The sequence below is a fragment of the Triticum dicoccoides genome, chromosome 7A (genome assembly GCF_002162155.2).
Source record: "Triticum dicoccoides isolate Atlit2015 ecotype Zavitan chromosome 7A, WEW_v2.0, whole genome shotgun sequence".
NCBI lineage: Eukaryota > Viridiplantae > Streptophyta > Magnoliopsida > Poales > Poaceae > Triticum > Triticum dicoccoides.
In genome coordinates, this window is record NC_041392.1 from 112,678,007 (window position 1) to 112,700,176 (window position 22,170).

A 22,170-nucleotide genomic window follows, 5' to 3' on the forward strand; every position below is an offset into this window, starting at 1 on the left:
ATTTTGGATAGAATACTTGTCTTAGCCATGGGAGAAAGAATAACTGCGAACATGGCTCTTTTCATTTATGTGTGAATAAGAAAACTTGAACCGCATCGTCAATTTGATGCATAATAAAACAACATTGTTCCAAAATTTTACATGTTTTCATATTAACCAGAAGTGTATACATGGTTACAAGGAGACATATGGAATTGACGATAGCACAAGTTGCATTGTATGTCATCATATATGTTTTATCTCGACATAGTAATCTTGTTCGTGTTCATGGATATACATATATTTTATAGCAACAAAAGTTGAATGGACAATAATATGTAAATATAAATACAAACATTCATATGTCACACATGTTTGATGTTTGAATAGCTAATCTAGCTAGCCAAAGTGAGGCCAAATACAACATATATGAAATATGATGCATATGTTAGACTACAAAATACAATGTATGTTTGGACATGTTATGAAGCCTTTCTAGCCCTTATATATGTTTATCGCTCGCATGGTAAAATAATTGTACGGATGGTTGATGAGACAATAAAATCTTAAGGCACCACATCCATGTACACGACAACCGTCTATAAATATACGATTCGGTATAACAAAATCACCGACTCACATACACTATCTATTATCCATGAGAACAACAATAAATGAGATTGAAGACCATTATGAAGTCGAATGCCATCACACACTCAGTGAACAACAAAGATGATATCGTCTAGGAATAGGATGCATCAAGAAATCAGATTCTAGTTATCAAAGAAGGTGTTGCATATGAAGTATGTCTAATCCAACATATATGAGATGTCTACCTTCACGCCTAGTCAAACAACGACGACAAGCATCGTGCAAGAACTGAGTACCGATTTCAGCCGGTATGGTCGAAATCTTGATGCCAATCACGGTGTCTATCATACACTTGTAATCTTACATTGCATTCGGGAGTGGCTCTTTTCTAAATTCCATGTACTGCTTGTGCATCTGTTTGTACTACTCGTGTATACAATATCTGAACGAAAAACCTCCCTGAAGCGGCTGCACTTAATTTTCGTAATATGCTCCATTTGTTTTGGACACACGGTGAGTCGTTAATAGGGTTTTGGGTTTTTGCTCTTCCCACTCGAAACGCAACGGCGAGGTCGGGATCTCGAACCTAGGGTTTCCGCGCCACCACCGCCCACCGGCCATGGCGAGCGGCGGCGCCCCCGCCTCGACCTCAGGCGGCGGCGGCGCTAGCACCAAGACCGTGTTCGCCTCGCTGTGGTGGGACCCCTTCGTCGCCCTCTGCGACGACCTCGACCGCGCCGCCGCCTCCCCCTCCGCCGCCGTCTCCGACGCCCTCGTAAGCCCCCCGTACCCATTTCTCCCGTCCCCGTCCCCGTCCCATCCTCCTCGCCTCGCAAACACTCGCGGTCGCGACTAACTCGCTGGCTCTCACCCGTGCTGCAGGCGGAGCGGATCAAGGGCCACCACGCGTGGCTCCGCGGGGCGGTCTCGATGTTCGGGAAGCCGAACGGCGCCTCGAGGTCCGCGCTCGACGCCGGCCAGGTCGCCGTCGGGGAGCACCGCCTGGTCGTCAAGCCCGACCTGAAGGAGGCCGCGCTCCGCGCGAGCAAGTCCCTCGACCTGGACGAGGTGCAGTCGTACATCCTGGTGAAACGGTCTTCAGAGAGCGCCCCGACGACCCGTGACGCTGACCCTCAGGAGCTCCTTCGGCTGGTGTCTCTGCAATACTACCTTGAGCGTCAGTGCCTGCTCAAGTGCATTAGGAGAATCTTTGTTCATGCCACATGCACAGATGATGATTCTGATTCAACCGACGCCATAAAACAAGAGGCCTCGCTGTTAGGCAGCGATGAGATGGAACAGAGGTTACTATCCATCATTAAAGATTCCCTCACGGCTGCATTTTCGGTGAAATCAGCAGCTGATTTGACGGTTTCTTGGCTGGAAGAAAGCTTGATTGAGATTAACCTGATTCTGGACATTCTGTTTCTTGCTATCTGTGATAACTTCTCAAGGTGCAATGGTGGGCTGTGGATAGCTCTGTGCTCCCTGTTTAGGGATATGCTCTCTGGCTCTTATGATGTTGGAAAATTTGCTGTGTCTGCTGAAGCAAAGAGATCATTTCATTATGCTAAAGCTCAGCTACTCCTTATTCTCATTGAGACTTTGGACCTCGAAAATCTCCTCCGAATGGTTCACGACGAAGTCTCTTTCAGTGGAGGGTATTCCCAGTATTCTGTTGCTGATATTCTTGAGATGGATATTGAAGTATCAAGATTGCCTGAATTTGAAGTGGAATCGGGACCACTACTTCTTGCTTGGGCAGTTTTTCACTGCCTGCTCCTGTCTCTTCCAGGAAATAATGCCAACTTGGAAATTGATCATGCATCTTATGCCCAGCGGGCTTTTGAGCTTGCACCGTTCAATTATTTACTTGGCGTTCTTTGCTCAAGCATCTTCATGGAGTCAGATGGTCCTGTTTCTGGTTTTCGTGCTGTACTGAGATCTTTCATTTCAGCTTTCACTGCTTCATATGAGATATCTTATCAGACAGAAGACAGTTCTCTTGGTGTGATACTGAATATTATATGCGAAGTTTATGGTGGAGAGGAATCACTATGTATGCAATTCTGGGACAAAGATAGTTGTGTTGATGGTCCAATCAGATCTGTTCTCCAAATGGTGGAGAAAGAGTATCCTTTCCAAATAACGGATCTGCTTCGCTTCTTATCAGCTGTTTCTTATGGGACATGGCCTGCTCAATGTGTATATAATTACCTAGAGAGGATGAATGGGCTAACAACACTGTATGCAACCCCTGGTAGTGTCCCTGATAGTGTGAACTACTGTGACCAAATTGAAATTCATCACCCAATCAGCATTCCTGGTATGGAAGGCATTACATTACCCCGTGGAACACGTGGTTACATTTTGAAAATTCTTGAAGACAATGCTGCATTAGTCCGTTGGGAGTTCCCACATTCAGGCGTTTTCATTTTGCTCCTCACTTTGGCACAAGATCTATATTCATGCAATTATGTGGAAGCCTGCGATATAATGGACTTACTGTATCAGATGGTATCATCAAATCAGGATCTGTGCTCTGCTTTGCTGCATGCTGACAAGTCACTTGCTGTTCAAAAATCAAAGAGTTTGGGTCAAATTGGAGAATATATCAGGATTGATGTTGTTAAAATCATTTGCTCATCAATTTTCAAATATGAGCAAGATGGTAATAATACCAGCATAATGTCAAAAACCTTCAGCGTGTTATCAGAATTTCTGAAGTGTGTTCCATACCGTGTGTTCGACGTGGCGTTAGAATGCGGCATCTTCAGCTCACAATTAAATGACCCCTCAAGTGATTGGCTACTTTCTGGTGCACTAGCTAGAATGCTTTTTGCCGCCTCCGAGGAAAATGGAGACTGTTCATTACTTACCACTTCATTGCTTGATTTTGCCATTCAGGTTTTGCGGAAAGGAGCCACCGCTGATGACATGATATCACCGTTCATTGTTTTTTCAATTCAATACATCATGGTCAATCATATGAACTGGAAACACAAGAAGTATAGTCGCTGGAAGACAACCTTGAAGGTGTTTGAATTGGTGAAGAGCTGTATTCAAGTCAAACCATTCTTGTCAAAGCTTGGTGGCATCATTTGGCAAATGCTACTATATGATTCTTCTATTCACAGTGTTCTTTGGCATGCTGTGTGCACGTCCATGCAATTATTGGAATCGCGTGGCAGCTTCAGTAATGGTGTTGAAGATATTGAAGATATACAACTTGTTCTTTGCTGTGGACTTGATATTATATTTTTCATGCTGTCCAACTTACCAGAGGACTTGATGCCAGTTGCACCTTTTGTTACTTTGGTTTTGTCATCTTCATTGAAGCCCTTACCTTTCATCACAGCTACAATATCGTCTATGTCCTTTCAGAATTCTGCCTTACAGATTAGTGCAGCTAGAGCATTATCAGTATTGTGCTTCACTGCCCACAGAGTCCAACCTCAACTCATGGAAAATGGTAGCTTTCTTGTTGATGGTTCAGAGATATGTAGATTGCAAGCAAGTATTTCCCAAATTCTTGACAAGGAAGATGATACTAATAATTGTTTGATCGTGGCTATATTCAGCCTTCTGACTTCTGTTGCTCGCTATCAGCCTGCTCTTTTTGTTTCACTGACAGAGGAGAATGCAATGATACAAGCTGATCATAGCAATTCTGCAAATTCTCAGACCAATGGTTCTTCTACCCTCAACAGTTCAAGAAGTAATTCGAGACTTGTTGAGCAAATGTTGGGATACATTGAAAATTCGACCGAGTTTATGAATAGTTCTCCTTCTCTGTTACTTAGCATCCTTGACCTACTCGAGGCATTATGGGAAAGTGGTGTGCAATTCATATGCATATTAGATAAGCTGCGAAGCTCTAGAACGTTCTGGGAGAGCTTGTCACGTTGTATTCGTGCCACCTTTGATCATTGCCCTGTTGACAGTGTTGACACTGTTGATGAGAAAGTTTCTTCGAGGTATAATTGCCAGGCTAAAATTTTCAAGATCATGTCACATGAGTTGTTCTTGAAAGGGAGATTACTTGTGGAACCAAAAACTTCTAATCCTGTAGCAGATGGTACAACGGGGCAAAAAGAACCTTCTGCATCTTCTCCAAGCAACTTAGTGTGCAAATGGTTTGATAGTGCTCTCTTGGAAGATTTTATCAATCATTTGTCAAGCAATGGATACCAGAAGGAGCTTTTTCATCGTGCCAAGGTAGCTTCATGCGTTTGCATCATCCGTCTAATAACGAAGTTGTCCACTGGTGATACTGCCAGCTTGTCTTTCTCGGCAGTGAAGAAGATTCAGCTAATCTCTAGCAAATTGTTACAACACCGTGCATTCATAGCTCTGCTATCACAGTATGCCCTGCATGGCTACAGTGGTGAGCAAGAACTTACCAGTTTGGTAATCAGTGATCTTTACTATCATATACATGGAGAACTCGAAGGTCGTCAGATTACTCCTGGTCCCTTTCAGGAGCTCTTGTGTTTCCTTCTGGAGTTTAAGTTTTTTGAATGCAATGCTACAGAGCAACCACATAGCGCCTTCCCAGCAGTCAGTGGCAATGTTTTGTTTGATGTTGCACACACTCGTGATGATCTTGGAGTTAAACTTTGGAATCATTCAGATTGGAAACCCTGCAAAGAAGTGGCTGAAAAAATGCTGGATATTATGCATAAAGCAAATCTGATGAAGCGTCATGCTGATGCAAAGCTTTGTACATTAAGGTCCTTCATAACATTTCTATCTGTCTACACTGGAACAAGTTCCAGTAATGAACCCACCTTACCTGATGGAGGGATTTCTGCTACAGCTATGGAATCAGCAATTAGATGTGCATGCAAATATTTGCAGTCAACTGTTGATTCTCTATTTCCTGAAGTTGGTACGAATGAGGTTTTGTTTCCCCTATTGTCTGGGCAAGTGGACTTACTGCTTACTCTTACCAGGTTCTTATTTCACCAAGCTAAGCAAACCAAGAGCTATGTTCATCTCTATCCAGTTATTGTACTTCTTATGAGAACCTCAGGTGCCAGCACATCATTTTTAGTTGATCTCGTGCCATCAAGTCCTGCTCTTAAGAAACCAGTGAAGTCCCTCCTTGTTCTGATTCTGTCTTTATTTGAATTCATTTATGGCAAGGATGACATGAAAGATGGATCAGGTGATGCTAATCTGTTTGGTGAATCATCCATTATAAGTATGAGGTTGTTACCTGTACTATGCAAATTGGCTGAGAATAGGGAATATTCTGATCTCGCTGTTGGATCAATGGACTTACTATTGAAGGGCTTTATACCCCCTAATGTGTGGTTGCCAATTCTACAAAAGCATTTCCGTCTCCAGGCTATACTGCATAAATGTCAGAATGGTGCAATATTGTCTACTCAAGTAATTTTGAATTTCCTCTTGACCTTGGGGCGGACAAAGGATGGTGCTAAAATGCTTCAGTCTGCAAACATTTTTGCTTTCTTGAAGGTACTTCTAAGTAAGTTATCTCTGGATGACTCCTGTTTCAGAAATTCTTTGAGCAGCCAAGCGAAGGATGTGCATATGTGGAGTTTGGCTCTTGCTATAGTTGCCTCTCTCAACCATTGTATGGATGATGATGTTTCTCGTAGCAGTGTTGCGAACGGTACTGTCAGCATCCTTTCAGGACAAGTTCCGCTGATGTCCTCTTATCTATCTGCACAAAGTGTTAATACACATCAGAACAAGAAAAGGGCGGTGTTGCAACAGTCGCAGACATCACTTTCAGCTCTGAGTTTAACTGAGAATATCCTCTCACTTCTGTGTGTTTTAGCAAAATATCATTTTCCACGGGACACTGGTATGATGCAAGTAGATTCAGAATTAAGAGAGATTATTATCCACCTGCTTGCTTTTATTAGCAGAGGAAGTGCAAGGACTGGCGATTCACCAAACTGGAACCCATCATTTTGTTGTCCTCCTATTGCTAAGGAAGAAGTCGTGCTTCATGAAGATCCACCACTCATCAGGAGCAAACATGGATGGTTCAGATTTGCTGCAAGCAGTACTCATTCAACTGCAGCTATTTCTGCTCCTTCCAATGCAGCATTATCTCTGGTGATCAGAGACAAAAGTAGTGGAGATTCTGGTTCTGTGAAACAGACTCGTTTTACCGAGATGGTAGCTGTGCAGATTTACAGAGTAGCCTTTCTTATTATGAAATTCCTCTGCAGTCAAGCCAAAGAGGCAGTAAAAAGGGCAGGAGAATTAGAATTTGTCGATCTTGCACATTTTCCTGAACTTCCCATGCCAGATATTCTTCATGGTCTGCAGGTAACTATTGCTATTGCTCTAGGCCCTTACTGTTCGAATTAAAACTATGGTGCATATTTGTAGCATGCATGTTTTTGTTAGCATATACTCCCTCCGTTCCTAAATATAAGTCTTTGTAGAGATTCCACTATGAACCACATACGGATGTATATAGATGCGTTTTAGAGTGTAGATTCACTCATTTTGCTCCATATGTGGTCCATAGTGAAATCTCTACAAAGACTTATATTTAGGAACGGAGGGAGTAGTTGTATAAGATACATCTAGACCATGAAGGGAAAAAAAGCTGTATAAGATGTACTCCATCTGTTCCTAAATATAAGATGTTTTAGCATTTTTCTGATTCGCATGTATCTAGACCCATTTTAATGTGTATGTTCACCCATTTCAATCCGTATGTAGTCTACATTGAAATTATCTAAAACATCTTATATTTAGGAACGGAGGGAGTACATCTAAACCTGGTATCATGAAATCTGGTGATAACCGCATTCCACTATTCTAGCTTAGACTTTAAGTCTTTCAAAGTCACTATGTGTTTTGCCTCATGCCATCCGTGCATCTCATTGCAAATTCACCAAACCTTCCTCAGTGCTATGGCAAAAGATTTGTAGAAGTTGCAGGGAATGATTAACGGGGTACACTTCATTTATAAACATGTAGCTAATGAATTTCATAGAGCTTGTTGCAGTATTGACTTCAATCTTATTAATTTGAGGTGTAGACATTATGATTTTGAGGCATGGAAGAATCAAAGTTAATTTGATAACTAATCGTCGCTCTAGTCTTAGCTTCAAATGGCATCTAATAAAGTGCTATTAAAACCACTAACCAGATTAGTTAAACAAATTTAGTGCTGAGTGATAAAGCAAACACTAGTACTGCTCTGGAGTATGTGAAAAATAGAAAATAATATATTTTTGGTAATAATTGTATAATCCATAACCTGGAACTCAATCCCAAAGGCACGATCCTGCCAGACATCTCTGGGTCTGATGACAAACAGTGATGGATGGATCATCATCATTGCTTAAAATCTAGCTCAGATATGAGTGATTGAAAATTCTACATGCCATGATACAAGGAATGTGAAAACCTTTTCTTTTTGCCTGAGTGCACCTTTTCCTGATCACAGTTTGCGGTACTCTTTCCAGGATCAAGTGGTTTCTATCGTTACGGAAGTACTGGGGGCAAATGGATCGAGCGCCCTCAGCGGGGAGACCGATAGGGTATGCCGTCTTCTGTTGGTGACCCTTGAGGCATCGCTCTACATGAAACTGTGTGTGTCCCAGTCATGCAGCATCAGGCCAGTGCTGGGCCGGTTCGAAGATTTCTCCAAGGGAATTAAGGCGATGCTTCACGGTAACGCTTCTTGTACTGTACTATTTTAAAGTGTGGATTCTGGCAACAACCATCCTTAGTGGCTTACTCCCTCCGTTCCTAAATATAAGTCTTTTTGGAGATTCCAATATGGACTACATACGGAGCAAAATGAGTGAATCAACACTCTAAAATATGTCTATATACATCCGTATGTAGTCTATATTAAAATCTCTAGAAAGACTTATATTTCGGAACGGAGGGGGTACTTTATTTATTTATTTATTCAGCAGTGCTTCCTATACAGTTCATCTCATCCTTTCTCCTGTTTTCTTGTCAGCTTTGGAGAAACATTCCAGTTTGAAACCATTGGTTAGGTCACTCGCTCAGATTACGACACTGCTGTATCCTGGGCTTGCTCAAAGCAACTTCCTCACCATGTAATCAGTGTGTAGATTGCATCTCTGCGGCTGGTTAAGTCTTTTGCTATGGTTCATACTTCATAGATGGAAACAGGTTCAGTAAAATCGACCCGTTTACAGTGGAGCCCAGAGTTTAATCTGCTGCTATGGTTATGAGTGAATCTACACTTTAAACTATGTCTATATACATCCGTATGTAGTCCATATCGAAATCTCTAAAAAGACTTATACTCCCTCCGTTCCAAATTACTCGTCGCAGAAATGGATGTATCTAGAACTAAAATACATCTAGATACATTCATACCTGCGACAAGTAATTCGGAACGGAGGGAGTATTTAGGAATGGAGGGAGTAGATGAAATCGTTTAGTCAGCTAACATGTCACATAACGTTCATGCATGTATTTTTCTGTATGCTTGCATGCATGTATGTACAGTAGGAAAAACTATCAAGAGTTTCCACCCGTTCTGAGCGACATGTCAGTGGTGGAATGGCACCCTGCTATACGTACGGTGAATATGGTGAATGCGTATTATTGTCTGCTAGTTATGGTCTGAATTGAATGTTTCCAAGCTTGCATTAAGTCGTCTTCTTGTTAGAAGACACCCCTGAGGTCTCGAAACCATTCACCTGTGTAGTTCTGGTTGTGGTAATTAGTGCCCATGTGTTAATCCTTTTTTACACAATGACCACATTAACTAAGATAGCTGAGTAAGTGTCATCCAAATGTTGGGGTAAATTACATAAATCAAATAAGAGCTACTCTACTATAGCAGCATCTTTTAAAAGGGTTGTAACACCTAAAAACTGCCAATCTAGGGGAAAACACCACTAGCAAATTCTGTGTAGCACTCCAAAAATGCCCATACTCATCTCCACATTTGGGGACTACTAAGAGCAAGTATAATAATAAGCTTATAATCCTCTTAAGTGGTACTTATACCTATGTGAAGAAGAGAGATATGCAAACTATATGAAGAGAGACATGAAAAAGTAGAGAAGTGAGCTCTCATGAAAGAGTGTGCCTCTACACGTGCTCCTAGATAAATATAATAAATACTCTCTCTGTCCAAAAATTCTTGTCTTAGATTTGTCTAAATACGGTTGATACATCCGTATCTAGACAAATCTAAGACAAGAATTTTGGGACGGAGGGAGTACAAAAAAAGAGAGAAAAAAATGCAAAAATACTAATCTTATAGTCAACCTTATTATACGAGTGATTATAAATAATAGCTTTAAATGACATGGTAACTAGCCATGTTCTAACTCTTGCCCCTAAAACTTCCATCTCTTTCGTAGGAAGTTCCCCTACACCCACTAGTCGAAGCCGACGCAACGACACATCTCCCCCACCCATGCCGCCTCCTTCACCTCTCATTTGTGCTGCCTCAGTCGTCGCCTTGCTCCTCCTCGTCACCATGGCACCGGCCGCGAGCAATTCGATTTCGACCAACTACTGCCTAAGCTCTGACACACTGTAGCACCCCACGACCGACATTATGCAGATCTAGCCATGTTCCACTAGTCTTTGCATAGAATCCCCCCAAGGACAATAAAACTTCACACAACAAACAAGTCGAAACGTGCCCGCCATATGAAACCGTTGATATCTGAAAGCGCAATCATGCCCTTACATCATGTTTTGATGCTGATGACAATATACATATTGGGGACTAATCATAAGTATATCTCAAGTTTTAGTCCGCGTGAAACAATGTGTGTGGATTATGGACTGATGAAATGATATGATTCAAGAAAGAAGAAACAAACGGATCCCACACTATTAAAAGGGGATCAATAGGGTCAGTAAAAGATTTGGTCCAGCTCATGATTTCTTTGCAAATATTCCACTATCCATTTACTTAGATAGCCAAATATTCCACTCCTAATATTCCCCAAAATACCCCTTGCCATATACTCCACAACTTACATTTTATCATGGCAAGTCATCTCACATATACTGCCCCTAGCCGGATGTCCGAGCCAATGTCCATGCTTCAGATGTGTAGACCCTTGCCAGAAATCCGGCAAGGCGTCCAATAGCATTCCAACAATTTCCCCAGATGTGTGGCCTCCCGTCGGACGTCCGGGACCCTCCAATTCAGAGTACCAATATATGTCGGGTGTCTGGCATTCCATCGGATGCCCGACCAATCCTTCCTATGCCGGACGTCTAGCCTGGCGCTGTCACTTACTAAAAAATGGCTACTTTTGGGCCATTCTATATATACCCCTCTACCAATCCGGTAGAGGGTTGACCACTTCACTTCAAATCGCCCCTAAGAACACAAGTGCCTCCTCTCACTCCCCCCTTCACCAAATCAGACCCCGGAGATATTTATGAGAGTTACTGAGAGATTTTCCACCAAGTGATAGATCTACTCCTTCCCCCTCTCTTGACCAAAGGAATACGTGATTTGAGCAAGTCTTGAGCTTTTCCCCATTGATATTGTTCCCTTGGAGGTTGGAGACTCCTAGGCAGTAGGAGTGCACCGGTGAGGAATTGGTTGTTGCGATTCACCCCGAATAGTTTGTGAAGGTTTGGAGGCCGCCTCAATATCTACCCCTAGTGGTTGAGAATCACATTCTTTGTGATATCTTAAGGAGAATACGGTGAAACTTCGTGGTGTTGGCGTGCCTTAGTGGTAACACCCATCCCTCCAACGATGACTAGCTTCCCTCCAAGGAAGTGAACATCAGGTCACATCCTCGTCCGAAATATCCCAAACCCTAACTCCTTACTTGTGTGGTTACTTGTGCTTTGTCTTACATGTTATGTCAGATCGTGGTTGCTTACCTTGATACTAGTTCTTGTTTGATCATAGTGCTAACACTAGAATCACCTTCGCAATTTAGGTTCACTTTCATATTCCGCAAATTGCCTAAAATTGCTAAGTAATAACTAAAATTTGTAAATGTACCTATTCACCCCTCCCCTCTAGGTCCATCCCGATCCTTTCAATATCACAATACAAACAACGAAATAATCTGAGATTATAACAACATATATACAACAACTCATACAACAAGGATCTTCCGACCAAGATCGAACTGATACAACATAAGCGAATAAACCTTAGAAGGGTAAGAATCCAAATTGCCTTAAGAAGGTGAAAGGATCGATAGGGCTGATTAGAGGGGGGGGGGGGTGAATAGGCAACTAACAATTTTTAGCTTTTTTACCAAATTAAACTTTGCATCAAAGTAGGTTGTCTACATGTGCAACTAGGTGAGCAGCCTATATGATGCAACAACAACGAACATACAAGCAAGCAAGAGAAGTGACACTAATAAGCTTGCACAAGTAAAGGTAAGAGATAACCAAGAGTGGACCCGGTGAAGACGAGGATGTGTTACCAAAGTTCCTTCCTTTTGAGGGGAAGTACATCTCCGTTAGAGCGGTGTGGAGGCACAATGCTCCCCAAGAAGCCACTAGGGCCACCGTATTCTCCTCACGCCCTCACACAATGCGAGATGCCGTGATTCCACTATTGGTGCCCTTGGAGGCGGCGACCGAACCTTTACAAACAAGGTTGGGGCAATCTCCACAACTCAATCGGAGGCTCCCAACAACACCACGAAGCTTCTCCACAATGGACTATGGCTCCGTGGTGACCTCAACCGTCTAGGGTGCTCAAACACGCAAGAGTAACAAGATCCGCTAGGGATTAGTGGTGGAATCAAATTTGTCTTGGTGGAAGTGTAGATCGGGGCCTTCTCAACCACTCCCGAGCAAATCAACAAGTATGATTGGCTAGGGAGAGAGATCGGGCGAAAATGGAGCTTGGAGCATTAATGGAGCTTGTGGGGGAAGAAGTAAGTCAATGAGGAAGAAGGGGACCCCCTTTTATACTAAAGGATCCCATCCAACCGTTTCCCCCAAAACAGCCCCGCAGAGGGCGGTACTACCGCAGGGGGCAGCGGTACTACCGCCCAGCCTGGAAGGGCTTGAAGATAGAGGACGGACCGTGCCCAGCGCGGTACTGCCGCGGTGGTAGGGCGGTACTACCGCACCTACTACCGCTACAAGTGCCGCTCAACCCGACATGAGATGCGCCCCCTCGAGTCGAGGCGGTAGTGGCCCGGTACCGCAATGGTACTGCCGCTGTGGACCCTCAAGCGGTACTACCGCTGGGCACCGCGGTACTACCGCTGGGGCCAAAGACCGCCCAATCAGCAGGGAATCAAACCTGCAACGACGCGGGAAGGCCCAGAGGGTGTGAAACGGAAGTGTATGTGATGATTCCACCCTAGCCTTACCAAAGCGGACCCCCTCTTGATAGTATGGTGACTCCTACGAAACTAGTCCACCAACAAGAAACGAAAGAGCTACACCGTCTTGAAAAACACTCCGAGGGGAAAGAAATCGTCTCGAGCCAAAGGATGAATCTCTGAAATGCTCAAAGCACACGGTTAGCCCGCAAACATGTTGTCATCAATCACCAAAACTACATCGAGAGAGATATGCCTTAACAATCTCCCCCTTTTTGGTGGATTGATGACAACCAGGGATTTGCACAGGGATAAGACATGAAAGTAAAGATACTTAGAACTACAATATATAGACGGGCTCCCCCTAAATGTGTGCACCTAGTTAGTAGTGCCTTTGGAATGCAAGACACACACATTAGGATCAACACTCCCCCTATATTTTATAGTCCAACAATTCTAAGCATAGATAATAAAGGTAAAGATAAGGTAGCATATGTCTCACACCATATGTCTAGAGCTTAGGTCTCACTGGCACCAAACCAAACCAAGCAAAACAACGAGAAAACACAAGACACCACAAACCACAAAGACACACTCGCAACACGACAACAACACAAATCCCTAAACTCTCTCCCCCTTTGGCAGCGAGACACCAAAAGGGCAAAGAGCATTGCTACGGCTCCAGGTGATAGCAAGCTGAGGATCTCGAATATCACATCTCAGCGGGATCATCTGCACCGCCGTCGTCGGTCGGAAACTGCTCGACGTCTGAATCGGTCCATGGGCAATGCTGCTGAACCCACTCCTCCTCGTCAGTGATCCTCTCCTCAGATCCGCTATTAACAGTGGCACCCAACTGGCGCATGAGCTCCTTGTGACGTCTGCGGGCCTTCTTCTCAGAGACATGAGACATGTACTGGCCATGAGACTCCATGCAGAAAAGTTTCTTCATCTTGCGCTTAATCCTCTTAGCCCATGAGGGCTCCACACCGGAGGGCTCATAGTCCTCATCCTTGTCGGCCTCAACATCGTCCTCGGACTCCATGTCAGCCTCAGAAGGTGGAGCATCAGATCGAGGGGCCTGGGTGCCCCAGTTGCGCTTCTTCCTCAGACTTTGATATCATGAGAAATCAACTCTCCAGTTTCCAGCGCAGCCCTGGGATAGTGATGTGCCCAGGCCTTCTCAATGAGCAGCATGATGAAAGGACCATAGATCGGGCACTTGCGCTCAGAAATGGCAGACAGAAGTTCAGACCACATAACATGAGAAATGTCCAGGGTCTCTCCAGTGGTTTCTTCCTTCTCATGCTGGCAGAAGAGAAGCATGTCCACAAGATAGGAGTGGACCATATCCAGATTCCCAATGCGCGGGAAAAGAGTCTCGCGGAAGACATGGTGAAGGATGTCCAGATAGATAGACAGCTCATAGGTTACCTTCTTTGTCTTGGGGTTAACCTTCTGAGAGCAGTAGGGCCAGAGAGCTTGCTTGTGAGTGGAGGTGACATTGCGGTGAGGACGGAAGCCGACTGGATGCTCAAGCCCATGATCTTCCACCCCAAGTAACTCCATGAAGGCCTTCCACGTGACAGAGAGCAACTTGCCATTTGTCATCCAAGTCAAAGTCCTTTCTGCATCAGTTCCAAGATGGACAGTGGCATAGAATTGGCATATGATGTCGGCATCAAAGTCCTTGTTGAACTGCATGATTCTGAGAATGTTCAACTGAGTGCACATCTGAAGGGCTTCGCCAAAGTACTCAGGGTCCTTTTCCATTGGATCGGTGTCGATGGAACGGACATCAACAAAGTGATTCTTCTTAGCCTTGATCACATCAAAAAGATGGCGAACTGAAAGCGGTTCCAGAACGGGTGGTTGACCAAAGTGGGATCTTGGTCTTCCTCATAGGGGTTGCGGCGACGCTTTGCCCAAAATTCCTTGGCAGTCATCTCAGTCACAGTCTTGCCCTTTGGCTTGCTTGCAGATCTCTTCGTGTGCTGAGGTGGCGGTGGAGCACTTGAGGTTGCACCTGCTGGCGGCGGTTGAGCACTAGATGAACCACCGACTGACTGAGAAGTGCGGTAGTGCTTTGACGTGGCACGATTGGGGTTGACATGGCGGGCCTGCTGCTCAGGATGATAACCACCTGGAACCAACCACACGAGCAGAAGAAACACAGGAAAGAAAAGAGCATAAGCCACCAAAGAACACAACATGGATCAAAGCTTGGTAGGAAAAGATGGAATTAGGCATCTAGCTTGCGCGGTAGTACCGCTCGAAGAGGGCGGTAGTACCGCGCCAGATGGGGAACGGTAGTACCGCGACCCATAAGCGGCAGTACCGCTTGCGCGGTAGTACCGCTCAAGGAGGGCGATAGTACCGCACCAGATGGGGAACGGCGGTTCCCTACTGCCGTGGACGGATCCGGCACTACCGGAGATGCCAAATTCAAAAATAAACCTACCAAACTTCAATCCACAGGGCCTAGAATCCATCTCCATCCTACTCAAGCCTCGCCTTAGCCAAAAGACGAGAAGAACAATGCCTATTGCCCCTAAAAATTAGATGCAAGATCTAGGCAACGAGAGAACGGGAACGGGGGCAATACCGGCATCCATGGCTAGAGGACGTGGTGGGGATCGACTCCACCGGAGGAAATGGAGAGGGACGACACGAAAACTGCGGCCGGCCGGGCCCCTCCTACGGCGAGAGGTCACTGGAGCGACGAGGAAGACGAGTGGGGGCGAATGGGTATGGGGAAGAAACAACTCCCCCTGCCCCGACATAACCCCCCATCGCCCGCCCCGTAGCGGTAGTTGTTGGGGAACGTAGCAGAAATTCAAAAATTTTCCTACGAATCACCAAGATCTATCTATGGAGAGACCAGCAACGAGTAGAAAGAGAGTGCATCTACATACCCTTGTAGATCGCTAAGCGGAAGCGTTCAAGTGAACGGGGTTGATGGAGTCGTACTCGTCGTGATTCAGATCACCGATGATCCTAGTGCCGAACGGACGGCACCTCCGCGTTCAACACACGTACAGCCCGACGATGTCTCCCACGCCTTGATCCAGCAAGGAGAGAGGGAGAGGTTGAGGAAGACTCCATCCAGCAGCAGCACAACGGCGTGGTGGTGATGGAGGAGCGTGGCAATCCTGCAGGGCTTCGCCGAGCACCTACGGGAGAGGAGATGTGTCACGGGAGGGAGAGGGAGGCAACCAAAGGCCTTAGGTATGATTGCTCCTCCTTTTCCCCACTATATATAGGGCCAAGGGAGAGGGGGAGGGCGCAGCCTTGCCCCCTCCTCCAAGGAAGGGGTGCGGCTAAGGATGGGGAGGAGTCCATCCTCCCCAAGGCACCTCGGAGGTGCCTTCCCCCTTTAGGACTCTCCCCTTTTTCCTTTATCTTGGCGCATGGGCCTCTAGGGGCTGGTGCCCTTGGCCCATGTAGGCCAAGGCGCACCCCCTACAGCCCATGTGGCCCCCCGGGGCAGGTGGCCCCACCCGGTGGGCCCCCGGGACCCTTCCGGTGGTCCCGGTACAATACCGATGACCCCGAAACTTGTCCCGATGGCCGAAACAGGACTTCCTATATATAAATCTTTACCTCCGGACCATTCCGGAACTCCTCGTGACGTCCAGGATCTCATCTGGGACTCCGAACAACATTCGGTAACCACATACAAACTTCCTTTATAACCCTAGCGTCATCGAACCTTAAGTGTGTAGACCCTACGGGTTCGGGAGACATGTAGTCATGACCGAGATGTTCTCCGGTCAATAACCAACAGCGGGATCTGGATACCCATGTTGGCTCCCACATGTTCCACGATGATCTCATCGGATGAACCACGATGTCAAGGACTCAATCAATCCCGTATACAATTCCCTTTGTCTAGCGGTATGGTACTTGCCCGAGATTCGATCGTCGGTATACCGATACCTTGTTCAATCTCGTTACCGGCAAGTCTCTTTACTCGTTCCGTAACACATCATCCCGTGATCAACCCCTTGGTCACATTGTGCACATTATGATGATGTCCTACCGAGTGGGCCCAGAGATACCTCTCCGTTTACACGGAGTGACAAAATCCCAATCTCGATTCGTGCCAACCCAACAGACACTTTCAGAGATACCCGTAGTGTACCTTTATAGCCACCCAGTTACGTTGTGACGTTTGGCACACCCAAAGCACTCCTACGGTATCCGGGAGTTGCACAATCTCATGGTCTAAGGAAATGATACTTGACATTAGAAAAGCTTTACCATACGAACTACATGATCTTGTGCTAGGCTTAGGATTGGGTCTTGTCCATCACATCATTCTCCTAATGATGTGATCCTGTTATCAACGACATCCAATGTCCATGGTCAGGAAACCGTAACCATCTATTGATTAACGAGCTAGTCAACTAGAGGCTTACTAGGGACATGGTGTTGTCTATGTATCCACACATGTATCTGAGTTTCCTATCAATACAATTCTAGCATGGATAATAAACGATTATCATGAACAAGGAAATATAATAATAATCAATTTATTATTGCCTCTAGGGCATATTTCCAACAGTCTCCCACTTGCACTAGAGTCAATAATCTAGTTCACATCGATATGTGATTAACACTCAAGGTCACATCCCCATGTGACTAACACCCAAAGAGTTTACTAGAGTCAATAATCTAGTTCACATTTACCATGTGATTAACACTCGATGAGTTCTAGGTTTGATCATGTTATGCTTGTGAGAGAGGTTATAGTCAACGGGTATGAACCTTTCAGATCCGTGTGTGCTTTACAAATCTTTATGTCATCTCCTAGATGCAGCTACCACGTTCTATTTGGAGCTATTCCAAATAACTGTTCTACTTGGATCTATTCTAAATTGTTGCTCCATTATACGTATCCGGTATCTCTACTCAGAGCTATCCGGATAGGTGTTAAGCTTGCATCGACGTAACCCTTTACGACGAACTCTTTTACCACCTCCATAATTGAGAAAATTCCTTAGTCCACTAGTTACTAAGGATAACTTTGACCGCTGTCCTGTGATCCATTCTTGGATCACTCTTGTACCCCTTGACTGACTCATGGTAAAGCACACTTCAGGTGCGGTACACAGCATAGCATACTGTAGAGCCTACGTCTTATGCATAGGGGACGACCTTAGTCCTTTCTCTCTATTCTGCCATGGTCGAGCTTTAAGTCTTAACTTCATACCTTACAACTCAGGCAAGAACTCCTTCTTTGACTGATCCATCTTGAACACCTTCAAGATCATGTCAAGGCATGTGCTCATTTGAAAGTACTATTAAGCGTTTTGATTTATCCTTATAGATCTTGATGCTCAATGTTCAAGTAGCTTAATCCAGGTTTTCCATTGAAAACACTTTCCAAATAACCCTATATGCTTTCCAGAAATTCTACGTCATTTCTGATCATTAATATGTCAACAACATATACTCATCAGAAATTCTATAGTGCTCCCACTCACTTCTTTGGAAATACAAGTTTCTCATAAACTTTGTATACACCCAAAATCTTTGATCATCATCAAAGCATACATTCCAACTCCGAGACGCTCACTCCAGTCCTCAGAAGGATTGCCGGAGCTTTGCATACTTATTAGCATATTTCAGGATAGACAAAACCTTCCGGTTGTATCACATACAACCTTTCCTCAAGAATCGTCGAGGAAACAATGTTTTGACATCCTATCTGCAAGATTTCATAAATAATGCAGTAATTGCTAATATAATTCCAACAGACTCTTAGCATCGCTACGAGTGAGAAAGTCTCATCGTAGTCAACTCCTTGAACTTGTCGAAAAACATCTTAACGACAAGTCGAGCTTTCTCAATGGTGACACTTACCATCATTGTCTGTCTTCCTTTCAAAATCCATATGTACCTAACAGCCTTACGACCATCAAGTAGTTCTTCCAAAGTCTACACTTTGTTTTCATACATGGATTCTCTCTCGGGTTTTATGGCCTTGAGCCATTTATCGGAATCCGGGCCCACCATCGCTTCTCCATAGCTCGTAGGTTCATTGTTGTCTAGCAACATGACTTCCAAGACAGGATCACCGTACCACTCTGAAGTAGTACGCATCCTTGTCACCCTACGAGGTACGGTAGTGACTTGATCCGAAGTTTCATGATCACTATCATAAGCTTCTACTTCAATTGGTGTAGGTGCCATAGGAACAACTTCCTGTGCCCTGCTACATACTAGTTGAAGTGATGGTTCAATAACCTCATCAAGTCTCCACCATCCTCCCACTCAACTTTTCGAGAGAAACCTTTCCTCGAAAAAGGACCCGATTCAAGAAACAATCCCTATTGCTTTCGGATCTGAATTAGGAGGTATACCCAACTGTTTTGGGTGTCCTATGAAGATGCATTTTATCCGCTTTGGGTTAGAGCTTATCAACCTGAAACTTTTTCATATAAGCGTCGCAGCCCCAAACTTTTAAGAAACGACAACTTAGGTTTCTCTAAACCATAATTCATACGGTGTCATCTCATCGGAATTACGTGGTGCCCTATTTAAAGTGAATGTGGTTGTCTCTAATGCCTAACCCATGAACGATAGTGGTAACTCGATAAGAGACATCATGGTATGCACCATATCCAATAGGGTGCAACTATGACGTTTGGACACACCATCACACTATGGTGTTCCAGGCTGTATCAGTTGTGAAACAATTTCCACAATGTCTTAATTCTGTGCCAAACTCGTGATTCAGATATTCATCTCTATGATCATATCATAGATCTTTTATCCTCTTGTCACGACGATCTTTCAACTTCACACTGAAATTACTTGAACCTTTCAATAATTCAGACTCGTGATTCATCAAGTAAATATACTCAACATCTACTCGAATCATCTGTGAAGTAAGAACATAACGATATTCACTGCATGCCTCAGCACTCATTGGACTGCACACATCAAAATGTGTTACTTCCAACAAGTTGCTATCTTGTTCCATCTTACTGAAAACGAGGCTTTTCAGTCATCTTGCCCATGTGGTATGATTTGCATGTCCCAAGTGATTCAAAAACAAGTGAGTCAAAACGGTCCATTTGCATGGAGTTTCTTCATGCATATACACCAATAGACATGGTTCACATGTCTCAAACTTTTCAAAAACGAGTGAGCCCAAAGATCCATCAATATGGAGCTTCTTCATGCGTTTTATACCGATATGACTTACGTGGCAGTGCCACAAGTAGGTGGTACTATCATTACTATCTTTTGGCATGAACATGTGTATCACTACGATCGAGATTTAATAAACCATTCATTTTAGGTGTAAGACCATTGAAGGTATTATTCAAATAAACAGAGTAACCATTATTCTCCTTAAATGAATAACCGTATTGCGATAGACGTAATCCAATCATGTCTATGCTCAACGCAAACACCAAATAACAATTATTTAGGTTTAACACCAATCTCTTTGGTAGAGGGAGCGTGCGATGCTTGATCATATCAAGCTTGAAAAAACTTCCAACACATATCGTCAGCTCACCTTTAGCTAGTCTCCGTTTATTCTGTAGCCTTTTGTTTCGAGTTACTAACACTTAGCAACCGAACCGGTATCTAATACCCTGGTGCTACTAGGAGTACTAGCAAAGTACACATTAACACAATGTATATCCAATATACTTCTATCGACCTTGCCAGCCTTCTTATCTACCAAGTATCTAGGGTAATTCTGCTCTAGTGGTTGTTCCCCTTATTACAGAAGCACTTAGTCTCGGGTTTGGGTTTTACCTTGGGTTTCTTCACTAGAGCAGCAGCTGATTTGCCGTTTCATGAAGTATCCCTTCTTGCCCTTGCCCTTCTTGAAACTAGTGGTTTCACCAACCATCAACAATTGATGCTCCTTCTTGATTTCTACTTTCGCGGTGTCAAACATCGCGAATACCTCAAGGATCATCATATCTATCCCTGATATGTTATAGTTCATCACGAAGCTCTAACAGCTTGGTGGCAATGACTTTGGAGAAACATCACTTATCTCATCTGGAAGATCAACTCCCATTCGATTCAAGTGATTGTCGCACTCAGACAATCTGAGCACAAGCTCAACAATTGAGCTTTTCTCCTTAGTTTGCAGGTTAAGAAAGTCATCGGAGGTCTTATACCTCTTGACATGGGCACGAGCCTGAAATCCCAATTTCAGCCCTCAAAACATCTCATATGTTTCGCGACGTTTCAAAAATGTCTTTGGTGCCTCAACTCTAAACCATTTAACTGAACTATCACGTAGTTATCAAAACGTGTATGTCAGATGTTCGCAACAACCACAGACAACGTTCGAGGTTCAGCACACTAAGCGGTGCATTAAGGACATAAGCCTTCTATGAAGCAATGAGGACAATCCTCAGTTTACGGACCTAGTCCGCATAATTGCTACTATCAACTTTCAACTAATTTTTCTCTAGGAACATATCTAAACAGTAGAACTACAGCGCGAGCTTACGACATAATTTGCAAAAGGTCTTTTGACTATGTTCAGGATAATTAAGTTCATCTTATGAACTCCCACTCAGATAGACATCCCTCTAGTCATCTAAGTGATTACATGATCCGAGTCAAACTAGGCCGTGTCCGATCATCACGTGAGACGGACTAGTCATCATCGGTGAACATCTTCATGTTGATCATATCTTCTATACGACTCATGTTCGACCTTTCGGTCTCCGTGTTCCGAGGCCATGTCTGTACATGCTAGGCTCGTCAAGTTAACCCTAAGTGTTTTGCATGTGTTCCGAGGCCATGTCTGTACATGCTAGGCTCGTCAACACCCGTTGTATTTGAACGTCTGAATAAAACACCCGATCATCACGTGATGTTTTGAAACAGCGAACTGTCGCAACGGTGCACAGTTAGGGGAGAACACTTCTTGAAATTGTTGTAAGGGATCATCTTATTTACTACCGTCATTCTAAGCAAATAAGATGTATAAACATGATAAACATCACATGCAATCAAATAGTGACATGATATGGCCATCATCACTTTGCTCCTTTTGATCTCCATCTTCGGGGCTCCATGATCATCATCGTCACCGACATGACACCATGATCTCCATCATCATGATCTCCATCATCGTGTCTTCATGAAGTTGCCTCGCCAACTATTACTTCTTCTACTATGGCTAACGGTTAGCAATAAAGTAAAGTAATTACATGACGTTTAAGTTGACACGCAGGTCACAAATAAATAAAGACAACTCCTATGGCTCCTGCCGGTTGTCATACTCATCGACATGCAAGTCGTGATTCCTATTACAAGAACATGATCAATCTCATACATCACATAT

General features: G+C 44.2%; 1 protein-coding gene across 1 annotated transcript; it reads left to right on the forward strand.

Moving 5' to 3' along the window:
* The first annotated feature begins 1,136 nt into the window (after nt 1-1,136).
* LOC119329925 lies at nt 1,137-8,853 on the forward strand. Its single transcript, XM_037603031.1, has 4 exons — nt 1,137-1,345; nt 1,453-6,879; nt 8,034-8,241; nt 8,540-8,853. The coding sequence occupies exons 1-4, from the start codon at nt 1,190-1,192 to the stop codon at nt 8,641-8,643; spliced, it is 5,895 nt and encodes a 1,964-aa protein (XP_037458928.1). The 5' UTR covers nt 1,137-1,189; the 3' UTR covers nt 8,644-8,853.
* The last annotated feature ends 13,317 nt before the right edge of the window (nt 8,854-22,170 follow it).

What these genes read in the sequence shown, in the direction of transcription:
- LOC119329925 (XM_037603031.1), top strand. Translation starts at nt 1,190, where the DNA reads ATGGCGAGCGGCGGCGCCCCCGCCTCGACCTCAGGCGGCGGCGGCGCT. An exon ending in CCGCCGTCTCCGACGCCCTC is followed by an intron (nt 1,346 to 1,452) that starts GTAAGCCCCCCG and finishes CCCGTGCTGCAG; the next exon opens with GCGGAGCGGATCAAGGGCCA. An exon ending in AATTAAGGCGATGCTTCACG is followed by an intron (nt 8,242 to 8,539) that starts GTAACGCTTCTT and finishes TTTTCTTGTCAG; the next exon opens with CTTTGGAGAAACATTCCAGT.